This window comes from Haliotis asinina, chromosome 11 (genome assembly GCF_037392515.1).
Source record: "Haliotis asinina isolate JCU_RB_2024 chromosome 11, JCU_Hal_asi_v2, whole genome shotgun sequence".
In the NCBI taxonomy this organism is placed as follows: Eukaryota; Metazoa; Mollusca; class Gastropoda; order Lepetellida; family Haliotidae; genus Haliotis; species Haliotis asinina.
In genome coordinates, this window is record NC_090290.1 from 8,889,090 (window position 1) to 8,911,900 (window position 22,811).

General features: G+C 39.0%; 1 protein-coding gene across 1 annotated transcript; it reads left to right on the top strand.

Annotated features, from left to right (window-relative positions):
* Positions 1 to 234: 234 nt before the first annotated feature.
* Positions 235 to 21,576, top strand: LOC137256194 (sodium- and chloride-dependent glycine transporter 2-like). Its single transcript, XM_067793912.1, has 13 exons — positions 235 to 343; positions 1,538 to 1,669; positions 8,672 to 8,951; positions 10,906 to 11,038; positions 11,179 to 11,313; positions 11,838 to 11,941; positions 12,937 to 13,061; positions 13,990 to 14,102; positions 14,555 to 14,686; positions 14,991 to 15,090; positions 15,713 to 15,813; positions 16,321 to 16,494; positions 21,176 to 21,576. Exons 1-13 carry the CDS (start codon positions 265 to 267, stop codon positions 21,305 to 21,307), a joined length of 1,740 nt encoding a protein of 579 aa, XP_067650013.1. The 5' UTR covers positions 235 to 264; the 3' UTR covers positions 21,308 to 21,576.
* The last annotated feature ends 1,235 nt before the right edge of the window (positions 21,577 to 22,811 follow it).

Sequence of the window (22,811 nt, forward strand, 5' to 3'; positions counted from 1 at the left end):
TGTAACAGACGAACGTATTGTAATATAGCTGTAGAAATCAGTCATCTGTAACCATAAAATGCCAAAATCTACGGTTACTATTTCATATCGTTATCGCATTGGTCTAGCTTTTTCTAGATTCCGACGACAAGACGGACAGCCATGTCCACATCATTAAGAGATATTACAGACCCAATGGTTGCTAAGAGAACAGGGCATACCCAAGGGTTAGGTAGGAACGAACCTGGACCACAAAGAGAATCGTGGCACAGACACTTGGATTACATGCTTACGATGGTGGGCTACAGTGTCGGGTTAAGCAATTTGCTCAGATTCCCATATATCTGCAACAGGAACGGTGGAGGTAAACCTGACATTCTTCTATATTACAATGCATTTCTATATCTTTATTATTGTGTTCTACCGATTCAGATAAAAAAATTAAAAACAGAAGGTTTGTGCGATCCTGGCACAATCAATTCAAAAAACGTTTGAAAGCATTTGGCGATAACAGGGTTCTTAAACTTTATGTTCATTTTGTTGTTGGCGATGTGCTTTCGGACGGTACAGCGATGGAAAGAAACTAGGTATTCAAGAAATGTCCACAGAGTCGGTAATTTGTGGAGAGGCTTTGCATCATGTGTACATGCAGTGTGTGGGAACAGAATAGCAACCCAACCAACTCCCTCGCCTGGATGACGTCTGCAGGTCTCAAGTATGAAACTAGGGGCGTCCTTTTGCTCACGACAAGTCACTTCCCACTCGTAATAGCCTATAATGTGAAAATATTAACATGAAATGCCGACTGTATAATGACATTTACCGATATTGCCCAACACTTTGTCAGTGGATGCACTTCTTTTGTACGAACAGACACATTTAAAGCCATCCTTGCATGGCGTGTTTCTTCTGCTAGCCTCTTCACCATGCCTGTGGCTTCGACTGTGGCGGTCCATCCCTTGTAGATCTCTGGACACGCCAGGAACGTAATGCATAATAAAGGCAAACCTGATCTTGTCCTTTTTGATAAGCTAATTAAGTTATTTATATCATTTATTTATATCATTGTATCTTATGACCCTTTCGACAGCAACCTGACAGCAAGATTCAGGAAAAGAATTCTAAATATGCGGACCTCGCTTTTGAAATGTCTCGCATGCTTATCAAGTTCACTGTCGTCAGACACCCCAGTGTTCTCGGTTCCATTGGCTTGAATACTCTTGATCTTCTGGTGCAGGCCAGGCGAGTGTCAGGGTTCTCCTTTTGAGGCACAGCCCTTCTGACACTGTGGGTAATGTAGAAGTCTACATATTCTCTGGAACGTTCTTGGGGGTCCGACTCGCCAATGTCTCCTGGGACAAGTCTCATCCACTACCCGGACCAGTCTGACTGTGCCAGGATCGCCCGCACCCTGTCTGGTGCATGCTAATTTTACTCTGAAAAATTATATAATAATAAATCACAATCCTGATGGCCCATTGTATGACTTCGTCTGTGACAAAAGCAGGTGTTTTTGAATGAATATATATATGGCACATCAGAATCTACCTTCTTTCAGGAGCTTTCTTGGTTCCATTCATCGTTTGTCTCCTGGTTGCTGGATTTCCAATGTTTTTCCTGGAGTCAGCAATCTCCCAGTTCTCGGGAATGGCTGTCAAACAAGTCTGGAGTTTTTGTCCCATGTTCCAAGGCCAGTACACATTTCTTTTAATACGTTTGACACATATATCTTATTTCAACAAATTTTATTTAGACACACTGCGCATATTGTGCAGACTTTATCTATGATATCTGATTTGCACCGGTGAACTGAAACCTGCATTCTGTGTTATGATTCTTGAACAATCTGGATAACACCGTCTAGTATTCACGGGAGTGACGCTTCGATACAGATTCCAGTACCGTCCTCGAGCATTATTTTTGTTTTTATCTTTTGATACTTGACATCTGAACAAGAATTTGCATCGAAAGGTATCTCTCGTGGATAAAGGAAGTCGTGATCAATAGAGTTTGTTCTACTTTGTACTTCCAAACTTAAACCAAAATGACTCTCAAATAAGTTCACATTTTCAGCTGCTTGGGTTTTCAAGTGGATTAACTTGGTATGTGTTGCAAATATGTACAACCTACAGTAGTAACAGGCAACTGCAGTAATTAAGTCAGACTCACTGACATGTTTGTCACATGTCATCGTAACCCAATTGCGTTAATTGATGTTCATGATATTGATCAGTGGATTGCTTGGTCCAGGCTCGAGAAAAAGGGCTGGTGCATTGTTATTCCCTAACACTATGACATCCCTTGGATCCTTCATGCTCTCATGCAAACAGAAAAGTTTCCCTTACCACCAAAATCAGTTTACGAAGGTTTTAGAAAAGAAAGCTATATTAAGCCACGACACCCTGATGTAACGTATGTACCGTTCATGCCACACACTGTTACAGGTAAGTGTCACCATCCATGGTCAAGAGGAGATCGCCACCCAAATTGAAATATCGTCAGTGATACTGTGCCTCTACAAAAAGACAATACATTGCCATCAATAAAACGTTCCTTTTTATAGCATTAAGATGGTAGACACCCTTTGTTTCGTGGCACGTTTAAGACGGTCGTACAGTATTATGCGCTCTGGTGACCAGCAAATCCTCCCCAACACCTAAATCAGTTCCTAATAGAATAAAGCTGTGTTACTATGGTGTTAGCAAATGTTCCGTGGTTAAAATGACCCCTGCCCCTAATATCAAGAAAAGTGTTCATTGGAAACCTACTCAAGGGAATGGTTATTTGGCAACGGTATCAATCCCAGCAATGCAGTTCCTGGCAGTTGAGAGGAGTTATGTCAACATCATCACCAGAAAGCCAGATGGTGCTCGGTGCACTAGCCTTGCATACTACATTACCAAACGGTGGTGAGCGGGTGATGTTCACACCCACCCGTGGAACCACAGACCAAGAACCCCTTAGAAGGATACAACAGTTACCTGAACCACATTTTCATCAAGGCGCATCCCAATATCTATTCTAGGCAATAACATTCCTAGTAGTCAATGCAAATGTTCACTGAATCGAGATTGAAACATTATGCAGCCGGAAGCAAACCACCCTCAAAGAGAAAGCAGTATGGGAAGAGGCCCTTTTAGCTCCTGAACAGCGTCTCCAAAATGACGAAATCACCCTCTCTGTACATATTGTGCTTCGTTCAACGTAAGTTGTGTTATGTCTGAAATTTACAGAGGGGTGGATCTGTAAATAAATGTATAAAAACTATAAATCTGATTTCATTTTGTATGTACCAGCTAGGTAGACCGATAGACCTAAAGAGCTGATCACTAGGACATATATATAATCAGGACTGTACAAATTAGCTGAGTACAGAAAGCATGATTAAAACTAGCTTAACACTACTGAGATCCACCCTTATGCTGTTGATCACTGGATTGTCTAGTCAAGACTCGATTCTTTACAGTCCTCCGCCATATAGCTTGAATATTGCTGAGTGTGACTTAAAAACAAATGACTCACTCATTCACTTCACAGTGGGTTGCCATTAATGACAACATCACACGATAACAGTCACTTTGCTAAAGACCTGCAGTTGAATACACGAGTATATACGGGATTTTAAATAAGCACTAAGGGTTGAAGTCTGAAGTACCGTAAAATTATTACCCTCCATAGAGGATATGTAAGTCCCCAAAAATTCGAAGTATAATTTAACATTCCACTTTATTGCTCGTAGTATCATTGTCATTTGCCTACAATTGCTTGCAGCTTGAGTCCATGCAGGAAGCAGAGGCACAAGTACAGTGCCTGTGGTGATTCATTTGTTGGCGATCTCCAGCCCGTATTTTATACTGTTTTGTCTAAAATAGTTTTCTTAATTTAAAATATATGCTAGCTATTTTTTACTCTTTTTCGTGATACTCTAGATATTTTACAGTCCGTCTATGACTGTTTTCTTTTTTTAAATAATTATATTTATCGTGTATGTACAGCATTTCTTGTTACTATATGGCTGAAAATCAATATTGCCGAAGTGACATTAAGTTTAACTCACTCACTCGCGTTGAAAAATGAATGTAGGTTATTATCGCTATATTGCTTTGCGTACTGCGTTATGGTTAATAAATTGGCGGGACAAATGGTGTAATAGATCCACTTTGAGCCAGCATAATATAACACATACAAGTCCAAAATATTCAACAATATGTTAAACAAACAATGAACAAGTTACAGTGAATCACAAGACTGCCTTGCACAGACTTTAGAAGGTATGTACATAACCATGACATGAACAATCAGAGTCACTCAATGTGAAGAAGTGAAGCTGCCAATATATAGCAATACGTACTGGAACACAGTTTACAATTAATCCATGGGCTGACATAGCTGACCTTCCCTTTCCCCTTCCCCGGGGGAATTTTGAATGTTAAGGCTATATTTTTTCTGAAAGCTTATTTACATTTAAATGGAAGGTGTTTGCAGCCTGAGTGCGGTGTGTGTGTGTGTGTGTGTGTGTGTGTGTGTGTGTGTGTGTGTTTGTGTGTGTTTGTGGTGGGAGGTAATTACCAAAAGTGTTTTTTTCTTTTCACATCCTAATAATTGCTTTCTATCAGGAACAATCAAATGTTTAAGGTTCATTAATTAATTGGAGGCACAGGAAGTGTAACTTTGAACAATACATTGTGTCTAAGGGAAAAATCAAACTTTTAAACCTGTTTTCTACACTAGTTGTCAATTGTTACAAGAAGGTATTCTTGCTTTAATAGCTATATCAGCCCATGTACTAAATGTAGTTTATTTGTCAGTATAAAGCCTGATTAATGAGAGCTCAGTGGCTGATTAAATAGGCGTAGGTATGTTGTTGGGGAAACAGAAAGCGAAAGGATGAAGGTAACGTTAAAAAGGGGCACTATAGTCCGTATTACAGTGAAAACTAGGATCACATTAGGCAGTGTGTGCAAGATAACACATGCACGTCAAGGGAGATGGATGGATGAATGATGGAGAATTTAATGATAAAGTGAGTAATCAAGACTCTTCCGGGGATGATGATAACATTCCCCTGGAAAAAATAAAGACAAGCTACGCGAAGAAAGAAGGACGGATAATTTGTCAATGAACAGAACTTGGTCTTCATTGTCGACGGTCAAAACAAATTGTGAAAGAGAGTTTAGTTTTACGCTGCAAGCAGTAATATTCCAGATATATGAAGGCGGTATGTAAGTAACCGAGTGTGAAACATACAATCCAGTGATCAACGGCATGAGCATCGATCTTTGCAATTGGGAACCGATGACTGTGAGACAAGTATCAAAACCCAGAGACCATTTCGCAAGCAGTAATAGACAGTCTGCGACAGGGCAAATCATCAGTCTTTCATGTAGTTTTTGCCAGTTTATCTCTGGTCGGTTGCTAATGCATATGAATCCATGTAATCTATACAAGAAGCAATGATATCAGGAAAATGAATATATACAAAGGCATTTCCGTCAAGACAGAATAGAAACTGTTATATTTGCATGACATTCGTAGCAGATGTTATTTTAATAATAATTTTTATGCATATGTCACGCATGATCCGACGACTGTGCGTGTTAGAACACGCTATGGTTGTTTTCAAATAACGTAATGATATTATGCGACCGGTCGGACACTGATGTCAAATTAGATTACTTGTTGCAGAATATATTGAGGTGACATAAACGCGCCGAGAAGGTTAGATACACGTGTAATTGATTTGACGTATCATGACTGTAAAGAATACTGTATTATTATTTCCATGATTACCTCGTTGATAAACTGGCCAGCTGTTACGGAAAATATATGGATGAGGCAAATCAGCCATAACAATCATCGCTTCTGATGCAGATGCAAGTTTAGGGACGAACCTGTGAATAAATAATAGCCAGGTGATTTGGTGAAACGGCTAGACATCCTCCAAATTACTTTTGTAGCAGTTTCTGGTTAAACCCCAAGACTTCATGCAGAAGGCTGTGACAGTCAGACTCGGTCCTTAACTATTAAAATCTTCAATTTCTACATCGAATCGTAATTATGTGTTTATGACTATGGTTAGTAATTATGTATACACGTCATGTGTGCAGTAAACTCACGTAGTCTCACTTTCTGCTGGTGCTTACCACTCCTTCCGAGGTAAATAAGGCTAATTAAAATACAGTGAAATATTTCATCGGGCATCGGCGGGTCACTTTTATTTGTGCACGTAATATATTCTATTACCATTAAAACAATGACACGGCAACGCCTCGGTCATCCATTTGCCCACAATAAGAATGAGCGTCTGTAAGAACGATTGTGACTGAATCTCCTACTCATTATCGTGTGCTAAACTTCTCAAACAGTATTTCTGATAAAAAAAAATGGAAAAATGTATTCCTCCCGCGTAATTGTTATTATCATTCTTTTAAGAAATCCTGTCGCCCTCGTCAAGGTCCTATCGATTCGAGAAAAAAATGTGCCCGAGAAAGATTTATTTTGATGTATTATGCGGCTTAAATAATGTTGATCATGTAAAATAAGATTAAATAAGATTAAGAGCCGATTGAAACACCTTCCTCAACATGTTAGTTAATACATTACTTATCTAACGTACTGTCACGTCATGTATATGTCTGATGTTTAATCTTCCGAATTCGTTGAACGGCATTTAGAAGTGATACATAAAAGCTGCGAATGTAATTCCAGAGGTCACATCAGATGTAGAAAGAACAGACTAAATGTACGTTGTAGATATCCTTGGTGTTGTTTTTGAAGAATTATATAGAGAGTTTAAAACACGAGCGACAACGAAGGAAAATTGATATTTCTGACACTCGTTTCGTAAAAACAAAATCACTTCCTCGCGAGTGTGTTAACTTCTTTATTATCCATTTGTATCGAACTTTTCATTTCGAAGCAACAAAATCCAAGTAAAATGAAAACAGCTATTGTCGATTGACGTAAAGGTGATGGCTGCGTATGAATTCAACAATACGGCAGTGTGGACGTAAACTCCCTGGTAATGCTGCGTATGAATTCAACAATACGGCAGTGTGGACGTAAACTCCCTGGTAATGCTGCGTATGAATTCAACAATACGGCAGTGTGGACGTAAACTCCCTGGTAATGCTGCGTATGAATTCAACAATACGGCAGTGTGGACGTAAACTCCCTGGTAATGCTCGAGCGATATTTTGAATAGCTTTTCTTGCACGACGACCGAAAATACAGATTTTGACTAAAAATTCAATCTTAATCAACACGAAAAAGAATTGCAGAAGTGGAAATTTGTTAACGTGAAAGTTACTCGTCGTCAGAAGGGTCACTGAGAGGACACCGGGCAACATCGGAGACGTTTTGTGTCGGGCTCGGTCTCCATGGTCTCATAGAGGAATTGCCAATGTTTATATGAAATGTCCCACCGTACATTGGACTTCCGAAGATGGCGTGAACAACAAGCACTAGACAAGGCTTTGGGTGTGTTTGTGCACGACATGCTTTCGGATGTAGATTTGGCTTTTGACGGTTTCCGACGACGGATAGAGTGAAGTCGCGCGAAGCGAACGTGGAAGCATGGCAGACTGATTTCCGGTCGAAGAGAACAGATTGCCTACTCCCCTGTGTTGTTCATCCGATAGGCGTGAATAATTGTTCACACTCTGTACATGTTTATGTCCAGACACATGCATGATATGCGCAGGAGCTGCATTATTGTCCTGGCAAGATAAGTAGTTAAATGATCAGACGATGTAAGATATTTGTACAGTTTGTACATGGAGAAAGAAGTGGTGTCAGAGATTTGTTGACTGCTGCCTTGAGAGCAAGATTGTGTTGCCAGAAATACCAGCATTCGGCAGTTAAGCAGCAAAAGACGATGCCCTATTGTCCACTAGCAACAACATTGTATCGTTCAATAATATTTGTTAAAAGTGGATGTTCAACAGAAAGAAAGTTAACGACGTGAAGGCAAGAAAGAGAGTCAGAAAATATATGTTGTTTATAGAGTGTCTGTTAATAAATTTTAAGCCTGTTAAAATAGCATTAGTTTCTGATCTTGCCGCTTTATTGACTCTGCAACCCCATCGTAATTATTCTTTTGAAGTGATCATTAAAAAACCTTTATTTATAGTATCTGATATAATATCAAAACGGATAAGCGTTAACATTCACCATTAGAAAACAACACCAACAACAAGCATATTTCCAGTGACTTGTATTATCAGTTAATGATTTCTGTGAAATCATTTATTATCTTATTTGCAATGTCTCCATCTGATCGTGATGTTCGGGACACCATCTATACCCACGATTTTCGCTTTGGTTCTCCATGAGGTACTGATTCGGCCAGATACTCAGCATGTATGTGTTTTGCAAATGAAGAAATTTCCTTGCAGTAGTGTTCATTGTACCTTTTGCCCCCCTGATCAGCCGATATCACATGTATTACATCCATAACTGCTGAGGACATGTGAGGTCCTATGGATGTTGTTCACGCTTGGATGTTTGTAACTCAAGGTACAACAAATGTTATATAATACATAGTTTGGGAACTAAGTTGGATGATTATTTTTCAGAAAACTCTTTTCAGGAACAATAAATGTTTTGAAGCAGCATTTTAACTGAAGTATTCATATCAATAAGGATACATTTGTAAGTTATGAAAGCCATGATGTTTACTTATCACCCACAGGGATTGGCACTGGTTGTGTAGTACTTACATTCCTCTACATATCTTATTACAACCTTTACCTGGCCTGGCCTATCTACTACATGGTCAAGTCCTGCTCCAGCGTCCTGCCTTGGACAACCTGTGGCAACAGCTGGAACACCGACCTGTGTGTGGAGGACTTAAAGAACGTCACCTACAGCAGCAACAACGGAACTACCCCGACTGTTAACATAACAGTTCCTGTCGCACAACGTTGGGAAAATGTTACGCTCGCTCACTCCGCGTCTGAGGAATTTTGGCAGTAAGACACTTACAACTACTAAGTGTAATGTGTGACTGAATGATTCTGCGCCTAAATGAGAATTATGTATTGAACACTCTTCAAAACATTTTGCAAGCTTTTAAAATATATTTGCGCCACTCCACCTTCCATTATATATAGTATATTTAAGACAAGGGCGTCACTAGGTATGCTCTATTGATGACATATACTTAGAGAGAAAAAAATAAGGGATAACAAGAAAGCACAAGTGCTCCGTTTATTTTTTCCAGGTTTCTTCACAGACTATTTGAAATTTTGGAAGAAATAATGGAACACTTGTCCTTTCACGTGATCTTTTATTTTTCCCTCGGTACATTTCTCACTGAAAGGGCTGAAACCACCCTTACTGAATGTCATGTACATGGATGCTGGACAGTGATGGCAAACTCACCTAACGTTTAGGACGAATTGTTCTGCTCCTATACCAACTGGCAAAATCCCTTTAATCCCGGACCCAGGATTCCAAAAATAACACGGTACAAGTGGGTGGGCCTTATTATGAGTGAGTGAATGAGTGAGTGGGATAACGTCACATCGGCAACATTTCAACCTTATCGTGGCGAGAACATGTTTGATATTGAAATGAAATGTGTATACCCCACAAACACCTGTCGGCAAAGGAAAGTAAATCAACTAAAATATCACAGTTACGATTTAAAACTAGTGACAATACAATATAAAGTACGGGCTATATGAATGAGTGAGTGGGATAACGTCACATCGGCAACATTTCAACCTTATCGTGGCGAGAACATGTTTGATATTGAAATGAAATGTGTATACCCCACAAACACCTGTCGGCAAAGGAAAGTAAATCAACTAAAATATCACAGTTACGATTTAAAACTAGTGACAATACAATATAAAGTACGGGCTATATGAATGAGTGAGTGGGATAACGTCACATCGGCAACATTTCAACATTATCGTGACGAGAACATGTTTGATATTGAAATGAAATGTGTATACCCCACAAACACCTGTCGGCAAAGGAAAGTAAATCAACTAAAATATCACAGTTACGATTTAAAACTAGTGACAATACAATATAAAGTACGGGCTATATGAATGAGTGAGTGGGATAACGTCACATCGGCAACATTTCAACATTATCGTGACGAGAACATGTTTGATATTGAAATGAAATGTGTATACCCCACAAACACCTGTCGGCAAAGGAAAGTAAATCAACTAAAATATCACAGTTACGATTTAAAACTAGTGACAATACAATATAACGTACGGGCTATATATCACCAACAACTACAGGTAGATCACCATACTAGGGGAACATTGGGATTTATACTATACTGCTTCCTGCATGGACCCAAGCTGGATTTAGATCATCTCTTCAGCTGTTAGCAAATGTAGGAAATCTAGTCATACATTAAAAAGACACTTACTCTACGATTAAAAATGTGGCCAGTTTTAATTTTCTTACAGTACTTTAACCTCTTTTTAGGATGCAGCCACTAACAAGCATACTGTGATGGACATTGTGTGTAGACTTAGCAATGAAAAATAATAGCAAGTAATTCGATCAACGGATATCCTTTCACTTAGACCCAGAACCTGTCAAACACCTCTCTTGAACGATCTAACCAAAATGTCATTTTGATTACTATGCTGAAAATGTCATTTAGACATTTTTGATTGCAAGAATGAAGTAGAATATTGTTACATTTGCATATCATTTACAATTAGAATCAATAATGTCTCTGATGAGTAATAAACGATTTGCCAGACACATCGCTGATGTCGTGACGTCAGAGGAATTCAGTGCACTTATGATATAATGTACTGAAAGAGGTCTGTCTCCGGTTTTGATCCCGAAGAGCGTTGGAACGTAACAGGTATTGGGAATTTGCAGTTGTCCCGTATGTATGAAATACTTCAGGCGTTCTGATTACAGTCAATCTGTTTCTGTTTTCAGGTACAATGTACTGAGTATCTCTTCTGGCCTGGATGACGTGGGATCTGTTCAGTGGCACATGGTTGGGTGCCTCTTTGCATCCTATGTGCTTATTTTTCTATGTCTGATCAATGGCATTAGGTCTGCGGGCAAGGTAAGACAACTCTAAGATTCTTCTCCTCTAGGGAAAAAATCGTCAGCTTGAAAGATAGAATTATGACCTATGTATTTTAAAGGTGTGGTTCTTGTTTGAAAAGATGTCAGTATAGGTAATAAAGCATTCTTTGAAACTAGGTTGTGTATGTGACTGCACTGCTTCCGTACATTCTTCTGCTGTCCATCTTCATCACGACGTTGCTAAAACCTGGAGCCGTAAACGGCGTTCTATACTTCCTCGTTCCCGACTTCACACAGCTGCTTGATGTGCAGGTGCGTTACTATGTGACATACAGGTGCGTTACTGATGATTCCACGTTCAGACTATTTCAAACCCATTAATGTTTCGTTGACTAACATTTCATACAATCGCCAGCAGCTGAAGGGATGGTGTAAATCCAACTGGGGTCCATTTAGGTGTCAAAGGTAGTGTAAGTCCCCATGGTCCCTAGTATGATGATCTACCTTCATTTGTTGGCGATCTATAACCTGTTTTTATGTTGTATTGTCCTAATGGTGATATTAGTTTTAACCGTCTACGCTAGCTTTAATTGCATTTGTGATATTCTAATTAATGTATTGTCCTTCGTTGACAGGCTTTTATAATGGACATATATTTCTTTTCAGCATAAAATGTTCTCGACACGATATGGCTGAGGTATTGCCGATGTGATGTTAAATATTAACGCACTCACTCACTCACTTTGTAGATGGCATTTACTGTTCTCTTCCTGAGAGGACTTCAATATCACTGATGCGATGTAATACATCTCATTATAATAACCGACTCATTTCAGGTATGGCTGGAAGCGTGTTTACAAGTTTTTTTCTCACTAGGGCCTGGCTGGGGAATGATAGGGACTGCGGCAAGCTACAAAAAATTCCACGAACCTTGTCTCAGGTTAGTTGGATTGAGTCATTTATTAGAAAGCCAACTTGCCTTAGTGTCTCCTTGAATAAGGGTTCATCACATTTATTTCGAAATGACATTTGATAAATTAGAACCACATTCGGGAGAGAGTGCCAAATTACACACGTTTTTTACAGCTCTGTAGGAATGAGACCTCAGAAATGCAATCTGACGTTTTCGTGACTGATTTAGTGCGATTCGGCGGTGTTGTGAGGACGTCAGGGCTCATTTGAAGAACATTATTCGGGACGTTCAGGCTGTATTCGAGTTGTATTCGGGTTGTATTCCAAATTTAGTCGTAACGTTTCGATATATTCGAAGAATATTGCACGTGTCTAGCACCAGTCGAGGTACCTTTAAACACTTTCGATACATTCTAACAGGATTTGAAATGGCTTTCTTTGTCTATTCTCCCTCGAATACCTAAAATGCAGTAAGACCGTAGTCCAAATGCACCTCAGATGAGGTTCAATATTTTTCCACTTTCGAATAAAGCTCGAAAGTATCGAGACATTAGGGCGCGCTACAAAAGTTGACCCGAATAGTGTGAATGCATTCGGAATGCAGTAAGAAGTTTTAAAGTCAGTTCGAATTTCAATGAATCTCCAGACATGTTCATTCCGACATTCCGTGTCATATATGAAGGGGGCGTGTACGTGAGCTCAGGGGTGAGACAGTGAGCAATATGCTGCAACATCGGTGCGGCCGACACCAGAAATGGGTTTAACACATTTTACCCAAACTGGGGCAAATCCAACCCGGGTTTTAATCATGACGAGCGTACGCTTTAACAACCAGTCTGCCCATCACAAAGGTAAGGCATATACGTAATCTAGAAATTTATTAATGATTTTCTTAAATATAAAATGTGATATTAGTTATTGACCATATCTTTATCACGAAATTTGCGAATCAAGATTCCCCATCAATGATATTGTATGGGGGTGTGTCACGTGAATGGCTCATTGGCAAATATAATTTTACAGAGACTGTCTCATTCTGACCATGGTATCGGAGGGAACCAGCATCTTTTCTGGCCTGGTGACGTTTGCTGTTCTTGGAGTGATGGCACAGAAAACAGGTGTCCCTATTGCGAACGTAGTTTCGACAGGTAGGCAAGTCCGGCACTGCAGGTTGTGCGACAGGTTCATACTGATCCATCCATAAAATTGTCAATGCTGTAGGTACGTAAGTCCCCAAAACTTTCCATATCAATTTGCTCAATCATACTTTTTAATCGTAGAATTTTTGTTGTGTTGAATACAGGCTAAATCTTCCAGCCATCGCCAGTGGCGTTAGGGATGGTGTAAATCCAACTAAGGTCCATGCAGGTAGCAAAAGTAATGCAAGTCCCCGTGGTCCTTAGTATGGCGATCTACCTTTAGTTGTTGGCGATGTATTGGCCGTGTTTTATATTGTTTAGTGCAAATAGTACTATTAGTATTTTTGTTATTTTGCTGTCATTTGGCGACAGGTGGTTACAATTTACCTTTACATTAAAACGTCTTAGTGGTCATGATGTGGCTGAAATATTGGCAATGTGACTTAAAATCTTAACTTACTCAATGTTGCACCTTTAATGTCCAATGTAAGCGTGAGTATTTTCTCTCCCGATGAAAAACATTAAAATCAACAATTACTTCGAATTTGAGGGAAAGAAGTATCAACGTGTAAAATATGTCTCTTGTTTCTGCCAGCAACCCGTTAAAATATTGATTTTCCTAAATTCTGGTAGAGAAAGAGGTAGGTAAGTTCCAGATCTTCCGCCGTATTTATGTCTTAATCATACTTTTTATGTACTTTAAATATGCATTATATTTGCCTTTTTAATTACGGACTAAAATAGCTCACTTTCGCCATTGGCAGAAGGGATGATGTAAATCCAGTTAGAGTCCATGCAGGCAACAAACTTACTGTAACTCACGTGGTGCCTAGTATGGTGATATTACTTCGGCTTTCTATGACCCGGTATTTCAGTGAAAGACAATAAAACAACAAGCTTACCACATATATTTTCACTAAGCTATATTTGTGCTAAGGTCCAGGTTTGGGATTTGTAACCTACCCAGACGCGCTGGCCCAACTTCCGGTCCCTCAGCTGTGGTCATTCCTGTTCTTTCTGATGTTGTTAATGGTTGGCTTAGATTCTGAGGTATGGAAAATCAACAGGTACTGTGTAGACAGATATGTGTATAAATATTGTATCATATGATTCGTAGACTTCAGGGATACAGTCAGCAACTGGTAAAAGTAGTCTGGCATGATCGGTTGCCAGGCCTGCTGACTACGTCTATGTACGACATCGTATCCCTATTGCGGAGATGGATAATCAAAATGGGAATCACTGGACTGTCTGATCTCGACTCGAGTATTTGTAGACTGTTGTCATACATTTACGAACCACCAGACTATCAACAAAGTACAGCTGAAATAGTGAAGAGTGATGTTAAATATCCAATCAGTAAAGTCTGGGCTAGAGATCTGGATACATGCACCTAATCTAATAATGGTCCAATACGTAACAAGTCTACAACCATGCAAAATAAGTAAATACATGAACACACTGAGTTCCAGTTAACATGTAACACCTTTCGTCTATTGTAGTTCATGGGTACTGAAGTGATAGTGACTGCGTTGGTGGACCAGTATCCGAAACGTTTGGGGAAGAGGAGGATGTTAGTAACAGCAGGATTCTGCCTTACGTTCTTTCTTCTTGGCGTCGTCTTCTGCACACAGGTGATGATACAGTAATGAAAAACACAATGCATTAATCACAGAACCTTCTTTATGAAAGAATAACCGTATTATGATCGATCGTCTGCAAGCCATGCTTGTCGTAAGAGACGACTTGCAGGATCGGGTGGTCAAGCTGGATGACGTAGATGACACATGTCTTTGTATCACAAGACCGCCATGATGGAACTGGAATATTGTTAAGTTTGTCGCTCCAGATAAGACGTAAATAATAGCAGGAAGCGGGAACAGTACAAATGATATGCCACGTGTAGTGTGAGTGACCATACAGACCTAACTATTGCAGGGAGGGCCGTACATGTTCCAGCTGATGGACTGGTATGAAGCCTCTCTTGCACCCATGGTGTTCTGTACAGTGGAGTGTGTTGCCGTTGGGTGCATATATGGTTCGTATACACCACTCACATACCATCGGTATGTGCTTAATATTAGTCTTTTACGACACCCGTCACTGTTCCCAGACAAACGAGACACAAAAATGCCATTTTCTTGATGTGATATATACTAACCATCAGAGGTTTAGATTCACTGGTGAAAAATATAGCCACTAACTTCAGTCACCTGTGTATGGTAGATTTTGCTAAATGTTCCATGTTGTGTAACGGTACAGTTACACATGAACTGATGTGTTGTGAAACGAATTCGTAACGTTGAAAGACTTCAAATTGAATTAAAAAATTTATGAGTCTCCGAGAAAATTTTGGAAATTCTCAGCAAATATGTACACCCAAACGCAGTTGTTCACATGCCTGATATTTGCACGTGTGTTTCGCCTATTTGATGTATGATTCTCGTGCAGTTCAACTGCATACGTTTTGCATTTGGTTCCCCATAGTTTGTGAAGAAATTTATCTTCGTTGTAACCATGCATACAGATATACGTATGTATAACATAACATATGGTGAGTGCTTTAAGTGAGTCTACACTTTTCATGGGGAGTATATTAGGAGCAAACGTGCAGAATGTGACAACTACTTCCAAATCACCTTCCTACTTATTTATTTTAGGAATTACTCAAATGGCCAAGGACGTCGAGATGATGTGTGGGAAACGACTACCGCCCCTCATCAAATTTCTCTTGGTATTTGTGACACCAGCGGTTTTAACAGTGAGTGAGCACTGATGTAGGCCACCTCTATATTAACGCAATATTCTGATAACATTAAGATCACCGAACACCGGCTTCAAACATATTGGATATGTGGGCATTATATAATTTGTCTTAGCTGTGAAGAGTGGACGTTTTTAATGGGAAAGCCACATTAACTCGGTCCGTCTAGTCGGCTACAAGAGTTGTATGATCCCCAGGGATTTGAAACTGGAAATACGATGTGCCGTTGTGATGGACATCTAACTATAGGGGGAAAAACAAAGCGCCCTTGAGCAGTTGACCTGGCGAACTGGACATCAGCACTATACAAATGTTTAGTATAATAATATCTGACAATATTTACTCCAGACTAAAAGGTCATTATTCATAAGTTTCCGATATTGGTACCACTGCCCTATTCATGATATTGAATCAGCAAATTGTGAAAAGAATGTTAAATGAAACGATTTAACTACAGATAAAGTTGCGTGCATTCCAAATGTGTCCTCAATATCATTCTGTCAGATCACTTTCATCTTGGCACTTCTCCGCTACCAACCACCGACCTATGGCAAGTACGAATTTCCCAGCTACGCCTCTACAATCGGGTGGATCATTGCAGTGTTGCCCCTTGTACCGATACCAGTCTACATGGTCCTGACTGTCAGGAAGCACATGGCGACCAATTCCCTGAAGAAGGTAATACGTGTCCTTATGTAATCTAGACTTAATGCACAAATGGACATTGTCTGATCCATTTCGTCAGATCTAAAGAAACAAAGATGGAACCAGATCGTTTCTTGATCCCATGTTTTTTGTGTGTTTACCCTGGTATATCCAGGGTGAAAGTCACCCTAGTCTTATTTGCTAAAAGTTGTGAAATGTGTTTCGAAACGTTATGCAGCTGTTGCTCACTTCTCCTATGAAACAACCGTGTATATGTAGGCGTAATGACAACGATCAAACCATCGTTTTTTTATTGTAATTCATATACATACTCATAAGCCGGAATTGAACAATCAGTTCAGTTGTAAGAAAGACTTCGCATTGCTATGCTGACGGGTGTGATTCTTTCATAGCTTTCTGAAAATGATAAAACTCTCAAGTGAATCCTGACATTTCAGTGCATATTAAAGAAACATGATGAGCAAATATAACACTATTCAGTAATGCATGGAAATATGAGGTTGAGTCGAGGCGTTTTTTAGAGAATCGCTGCGTCACGTGTCAGAGAGGTATGACTGGCTGACAGCAATGATCACTTGTCTTGTTTAACAGACAACAAACTGAACCTCTCCATCAATTTGGTGAAGTGGTTAATCCTCGGCGTGATATGTTTTTACACTTACCTATGCTCGGAACAAGAGAGACCCATGTGCTTATTTGAGTGAATGAGTGATTAGTGAGTTCGTAAGTTCAAACGTATCTCGCATTGGCAATAATACAGCGGCCTTATCAAGATGAGAACATGTTAGTTATTATTATGTCTGTCTGCAAAAAGAGTGATATAGATATCATAGTTTTAAATAGGAAACCCCAACTATGTCATGTCAATAAAGATTACATTATCGAGGCAATAGACCTCTAGAAACCAAAGCTTGATCGCCATGCCTACTTAGGCATCAATACGACTCGCGGTGCGTTCTTTCTGCATGATTCACAGCAGCATTAGCATCGTCACTTTCTTTACCAGTGGTTATGTGCAGTGCTAGCCAATATTATCTAGAAATTGAAAGACGAGTTGATGTGATATGCCTTGATTCAGATGGGCTCGCCTACCACTCTTACCATTTATAGTACAGGTTAGTCGCCGTCAATAATCTCATCTGTTGAGAACAGCACAATAATCTGTAACAAAATTCAAATTTTTCAAATACATCGTACAATCTACTTTCCTTTGAAAAGCAAGATTTAATTGAACGTTTGATTATTATTAATGCTTCTTCAAACTATATGATACTAGGCGTATGGGTCTCTCACTACACATGCAGGCAAAGTATGCTCTTTTATCACAAGGGACACAGAATGAAGAAGGATCCTTTCTTCTTAAATATTCATGTGTGAAACGCGCGTGGCCGATCTGACATCGTCGCCTACAATGACAGGTTGAGTAGATGTATATGAATTGGGTAACAATTATGAAATACATTTTTACCAGTCCCATTACATAACTAACATATTGTTGTATGCATTGTTTAAGATCATTGTAGGGAACAAAAAGGTGAAAGAGTTATTTATCAAGAGCGTCTCTTGTATCAAATGCAATGAGCAGGCAATTCAAAACGATATCGCATCGGTCTGTGTCAAGGACATTGAATGAGATTAAATTTCACCAAAATTGGAGGATGATTCGATTTTAGGTGTCTGTGGGCATGTTAAATCGGATAACATCATGAATTAATTGCATTCATTATGTTTCTGAAAATATATCGAAGCCCATAGGATATTCTTGTCCTCAGCAGCAGATATGGAGCTGTCGTCTTCTAGTCTGGGAGAACGTCTTTGTTTAGCCAATGATAAAGAAAAAGACACAATCCTTGGACCAATGAGCAAAGTTTGAACTGTGGCAATTGGATTTAAATGGACATATTGTAGCTGAATTGACCACTGGGTTGTGTCAATGTTTTAAACATAATAGACCGATCCTTTCTGTCAATCGAAATTTGGCCACTCAGCGGACAGGGCGCGCATTGTGGATTTGTCAGACTTATTTCCGGGATGAAACGATCCCTCCGAAACGATGTGCTAGGAGTTATGCCATTCACACTCGTTATATCTATTATACACTGTTGTTATTTGAGTATCTTCAACAAAACCATTTTGTTGCACACAAAAAAATGTGGCAGATCAAGGAATGCGGTCGGCCTCACGATCAGTTAATTGTCGGCACCATCGTTCTCAAAACCTTCGTCTGGTCGAAGTTGAGAATTTGCATGAATTTCCACACTTTCGCACATTTAAAGTCACTACCAAATAGATGATAAGAAGTAGGAGTTTAAGACATGGCAAGTGTTATAAACACATTTTTGGTTACTACGAAATTGTTTTTGTTTATTGTGTGTAGTCAATACTGGACATTGAGTTGGTAGACCATAAAGTTGGACGGGCGAGAAGGGTAGATTTCGGTTAGGGACGATAAAATCAGCAAAACTTCGTACATTAAAGAACAATGTGGTAATATTGTTGCCTTCGATCTTACATATTCTTACATTTGTCACGCATGTTTAATAGTACAAATATTTGAGGAGTTGTGTGTTTTTATATGACCAGTGCAGGAGTGGTACACTGGTGCATTTTTAGGAATAATGCAGTCATTAAACCTGTAATTTTAATTACTTCACTGGAAATGATAGCAAGATAAATTTTAAGAATAGTTCATCCTTTAGAAAACGTAGAAAGGTAATAAAATTAATAATAATCTAATTAATTACGAATAATTATACCTAACTGACTGACATATTAGATTCATATGGTTTGAAAGCAGAACCAGACATTCAAACACTATAGACATATCATGGGTGAGCAATCACTTGGTACTAACTTGGTACTAATCTCAACATCCTTCAGTTGTTGACACGCTTTTGGCTCATTTTTATATTGTATTGTCCTCTATAGATACATTGTGTTAGGGCTAATCACTAGTTTTACTTTTTTCGCTGTGTGTTACTGTCCTTCGTTGACAGGTTTTTACAATGTGTGTGCTATTAATTCATTTGTATTTTTATAATTAATCATTCTCGTCACGATATGGCTGCAAAGTTGCCGATGTGATGTTAAACATTAACTCACGCACTCACTATTTCAACATCGAGAGTGTTTGAAAAAATAAGAACAAGTTGGTTTTGGGCACACCCTGGTCAGGCATTATTCAGTCTTGGAACAGAATAACTTGCAAATTCTCGGATGTAACTGGAGAAATGAATATTGAAACATACCCGGATTTGACGTAATACTTCCTATAAAACATCAGCTTTTGAGGAGGTTAATCAATGTTGCATGAACTATTATTAAGATGTTGGCTTTGGACAAATTGTTCAAGGTTTGTTGATGCATGGTTATTACGAAAATTAGCTTCATATTTAATTGCACGCTGGTTTGCATGAGGGAAAAGCTTTAGGACATTTTCATCTGTGTTTCTTCAACTTTTGTTAGGACTTTGACCACATTTTGAAACAACTGAAATACATTTTATGACACTAGTATCTCAGAAAAGGAAATATATCAGAATTAGTGTTATGTTCTCTAAGATATGGTCTCGGATATTATAGAACACAGATTTCTAGCATCATTGCTGAAGAAGAAATATATTTCCATATATTCAGGGTCATTTTAGGATGGTGTATAGATTTGAAGAGCGACATTTTGCTGAGATTTCCTGAAGATTAGCTGTTGAATATTTACTTCTGGGTACATAAGCTGGTATGGAAACATACTGCACTGTTTACAAGCTCAGTCAACTCTTCCAGATTCCCCAAATAAGATCAAATAGGTCATGTTGCAATTGAGTTGTTTACGTTTACCTTATACAGAAAGATAAGGTGCACAAAGTTGCAGAGGGAAAATATGTTTGTGTATTGTTAATCAAAGATAGAAACCCATGATTTAACATGAATGATTCAACTTACTGTGAACATCGGAATAAAGATCGAACTAAAGCTGCCTCGCGCAGCGGTGACAGTCTATTCTATAGATAGTCAGACACCCTGGCTCTTGAACATATGGTTGCGTTCACGGTTTATAAAATTACGATAGGAATTTTAGAGAAAAAAACAAACAAACAACATACTTCAGTTACACTTCCCTGCTAGTATCTTAGACGGGCGTGAATTGCAAGATAGATTAATTATTTCGAAGGAAAATAGATCCATGCTTCCTACACGCAGCAACTGGCCGAAATGATTTTTCACCGGCATGGAACTCAGTTTCACTCGGATATTAGAGTCTGTCAGCTACTATATATAAAAAATAAAATATGTATGACTTTCCTCTTTCAATGTCACCAACGACGGATACCAAAGTAGCACAAGCACAATTCACCAATAACGTTCCCAATCACGTATGTTTCGCCATTGTTATTCGTCAGACGTTGTCTCCCTAACGTCAAAAGCGACTGGATCGGTCTCGTAATGGCAATCGTATGGCCTCTCCCTGGTCTAACACCTTACCAAGAGAGTGTGGTCATCGATCGATATGGTGTGCACTACACTAAAAGGCTTGTTTACATCTTGTAAAGACACCGGCAGAGGTGCGGATAGCAGATGGCTTATTTCCTCATGTTACAATAGTTCTCTGAACATCTGCCCTTTGTACTTTAGTCCATCATGCCCCGTATGCAATGATACAAGGGCTGTTTCATGCACTTATTATGAATTTGTTCCAGAGTGTTAATCTTGCCTTGAGTCCTGCCGCTGACTGGCTCCCTGCAGATGTCAGATACAGGGATGAGTACAGGATGCACCGCCTGGCAGGACGACCAACCTTTACATCCAACATAGTGGATATGTTCAAGTAGTGAAACAACATAAACGTTCTATCTAGATTCATACGAACGCCATTTGGACAAATATCCGAGAAACAGTGAAATAATATTGTTGTTAAATTATGATATATTCTCACATGAAAAGTGTATATTCTGCTCGAAGCTCTATCGTGTTGTTTCCATCAGACATGGTTCAGAAAACAGTACAATTTAGTACAAAGGTATCACTATGGCGGTGCAAAGTAGATGAGAAATTAAGAGACAATGTAATAAGAAAGCCCACGAATAAAAATATATCAGACTGTCGTGTCATTTTGTTCAATATTCACAGTTTGATAGGGTGCAAAATATAGAATGAAAACTGTGGCTGTTGTGTGAACACTAGATCACAAATCAAAAGTCCAGCCATAGGTGGTGTGTGTCTCGCTAGTCTGATTTGACGGGTGATAGTTCCAATACGAGTTCTGAAGATATCGACATTCATCTTTTTCAACCCAGATATAACTTATACATTAATGCATTCTTCCTGACATAAGGATGTGTCCTCAGAAAGCTTTTGTACACAAAAATATATATATTGCTCCATCTTTTACACCTCAGGGGACGTACCTCTAACTAAACACCATAACAGTGTTTCACAGTGCACAGAAATCTCATGACGTGATACATATAAAATTAGGCTTTCCGTCAATAAACATTCACACAGGAAGATAAAGAAGATTAGAAGCTTTTCAAAATGTCTAGTAGTACTGAATCAACGATTATGTTGACATTATCACGATTCCAAAGTTAAGTGTAATAAAAAAATACCATTAAACATATCTTAGATTACACAAATTACACAAATACATGTACGTAAACAATGCCAATTAATCCCATGTGTCATTTAACCTTTACAATAACAACCGTCTATTCCAGTCATCCTGTAGTCACATCTTTTATGTGTCAATGTCGTGTTGTTTCAGAGTGTATGAAAAGGTGAACAGTTTAAGCAAGCCAATGAAAACTTCTCAGGTTAGAATAAGGAGGAACAATGACTTAAATACGAACGTATCCTGAACCCGCTTACCTTTTAAATAAACTGATCTATAATCTATAGAGTTTATTATTTGATCTCCTTCTAACTTAAATGGTGCAATGTAAACCGTCGAAGACGCATTTGCACTGTGCACTGTGCACTGTAATGACCCGTTGTTAGTGCATAGGAGCATCCTTTATTGCTTATGTATACGAAAGATCCTGCACAATGACTCGTGTGTTTATGATATAGGGTTTCCTTAAGTTGCATGTATCTTGAACATATGTTAGCGTGTGTTACATGCTGAAATATTGCCGATGTGATGCTACAGTTCACCTCACTCATTCACTCAAACACGGGACCAGTAGCATCATTAGTTTTATCTTCCTGCTAGCGCCCAGGACATTGGCCATGACGTCAGCCTCAATTTCGACACCCTAGTTAAAAATTAGATGACGTTGCCAAGCCTCGTTGTTCTCTGTGCTCGCTTACACTGGAAGACACACTGAACGTTTATCT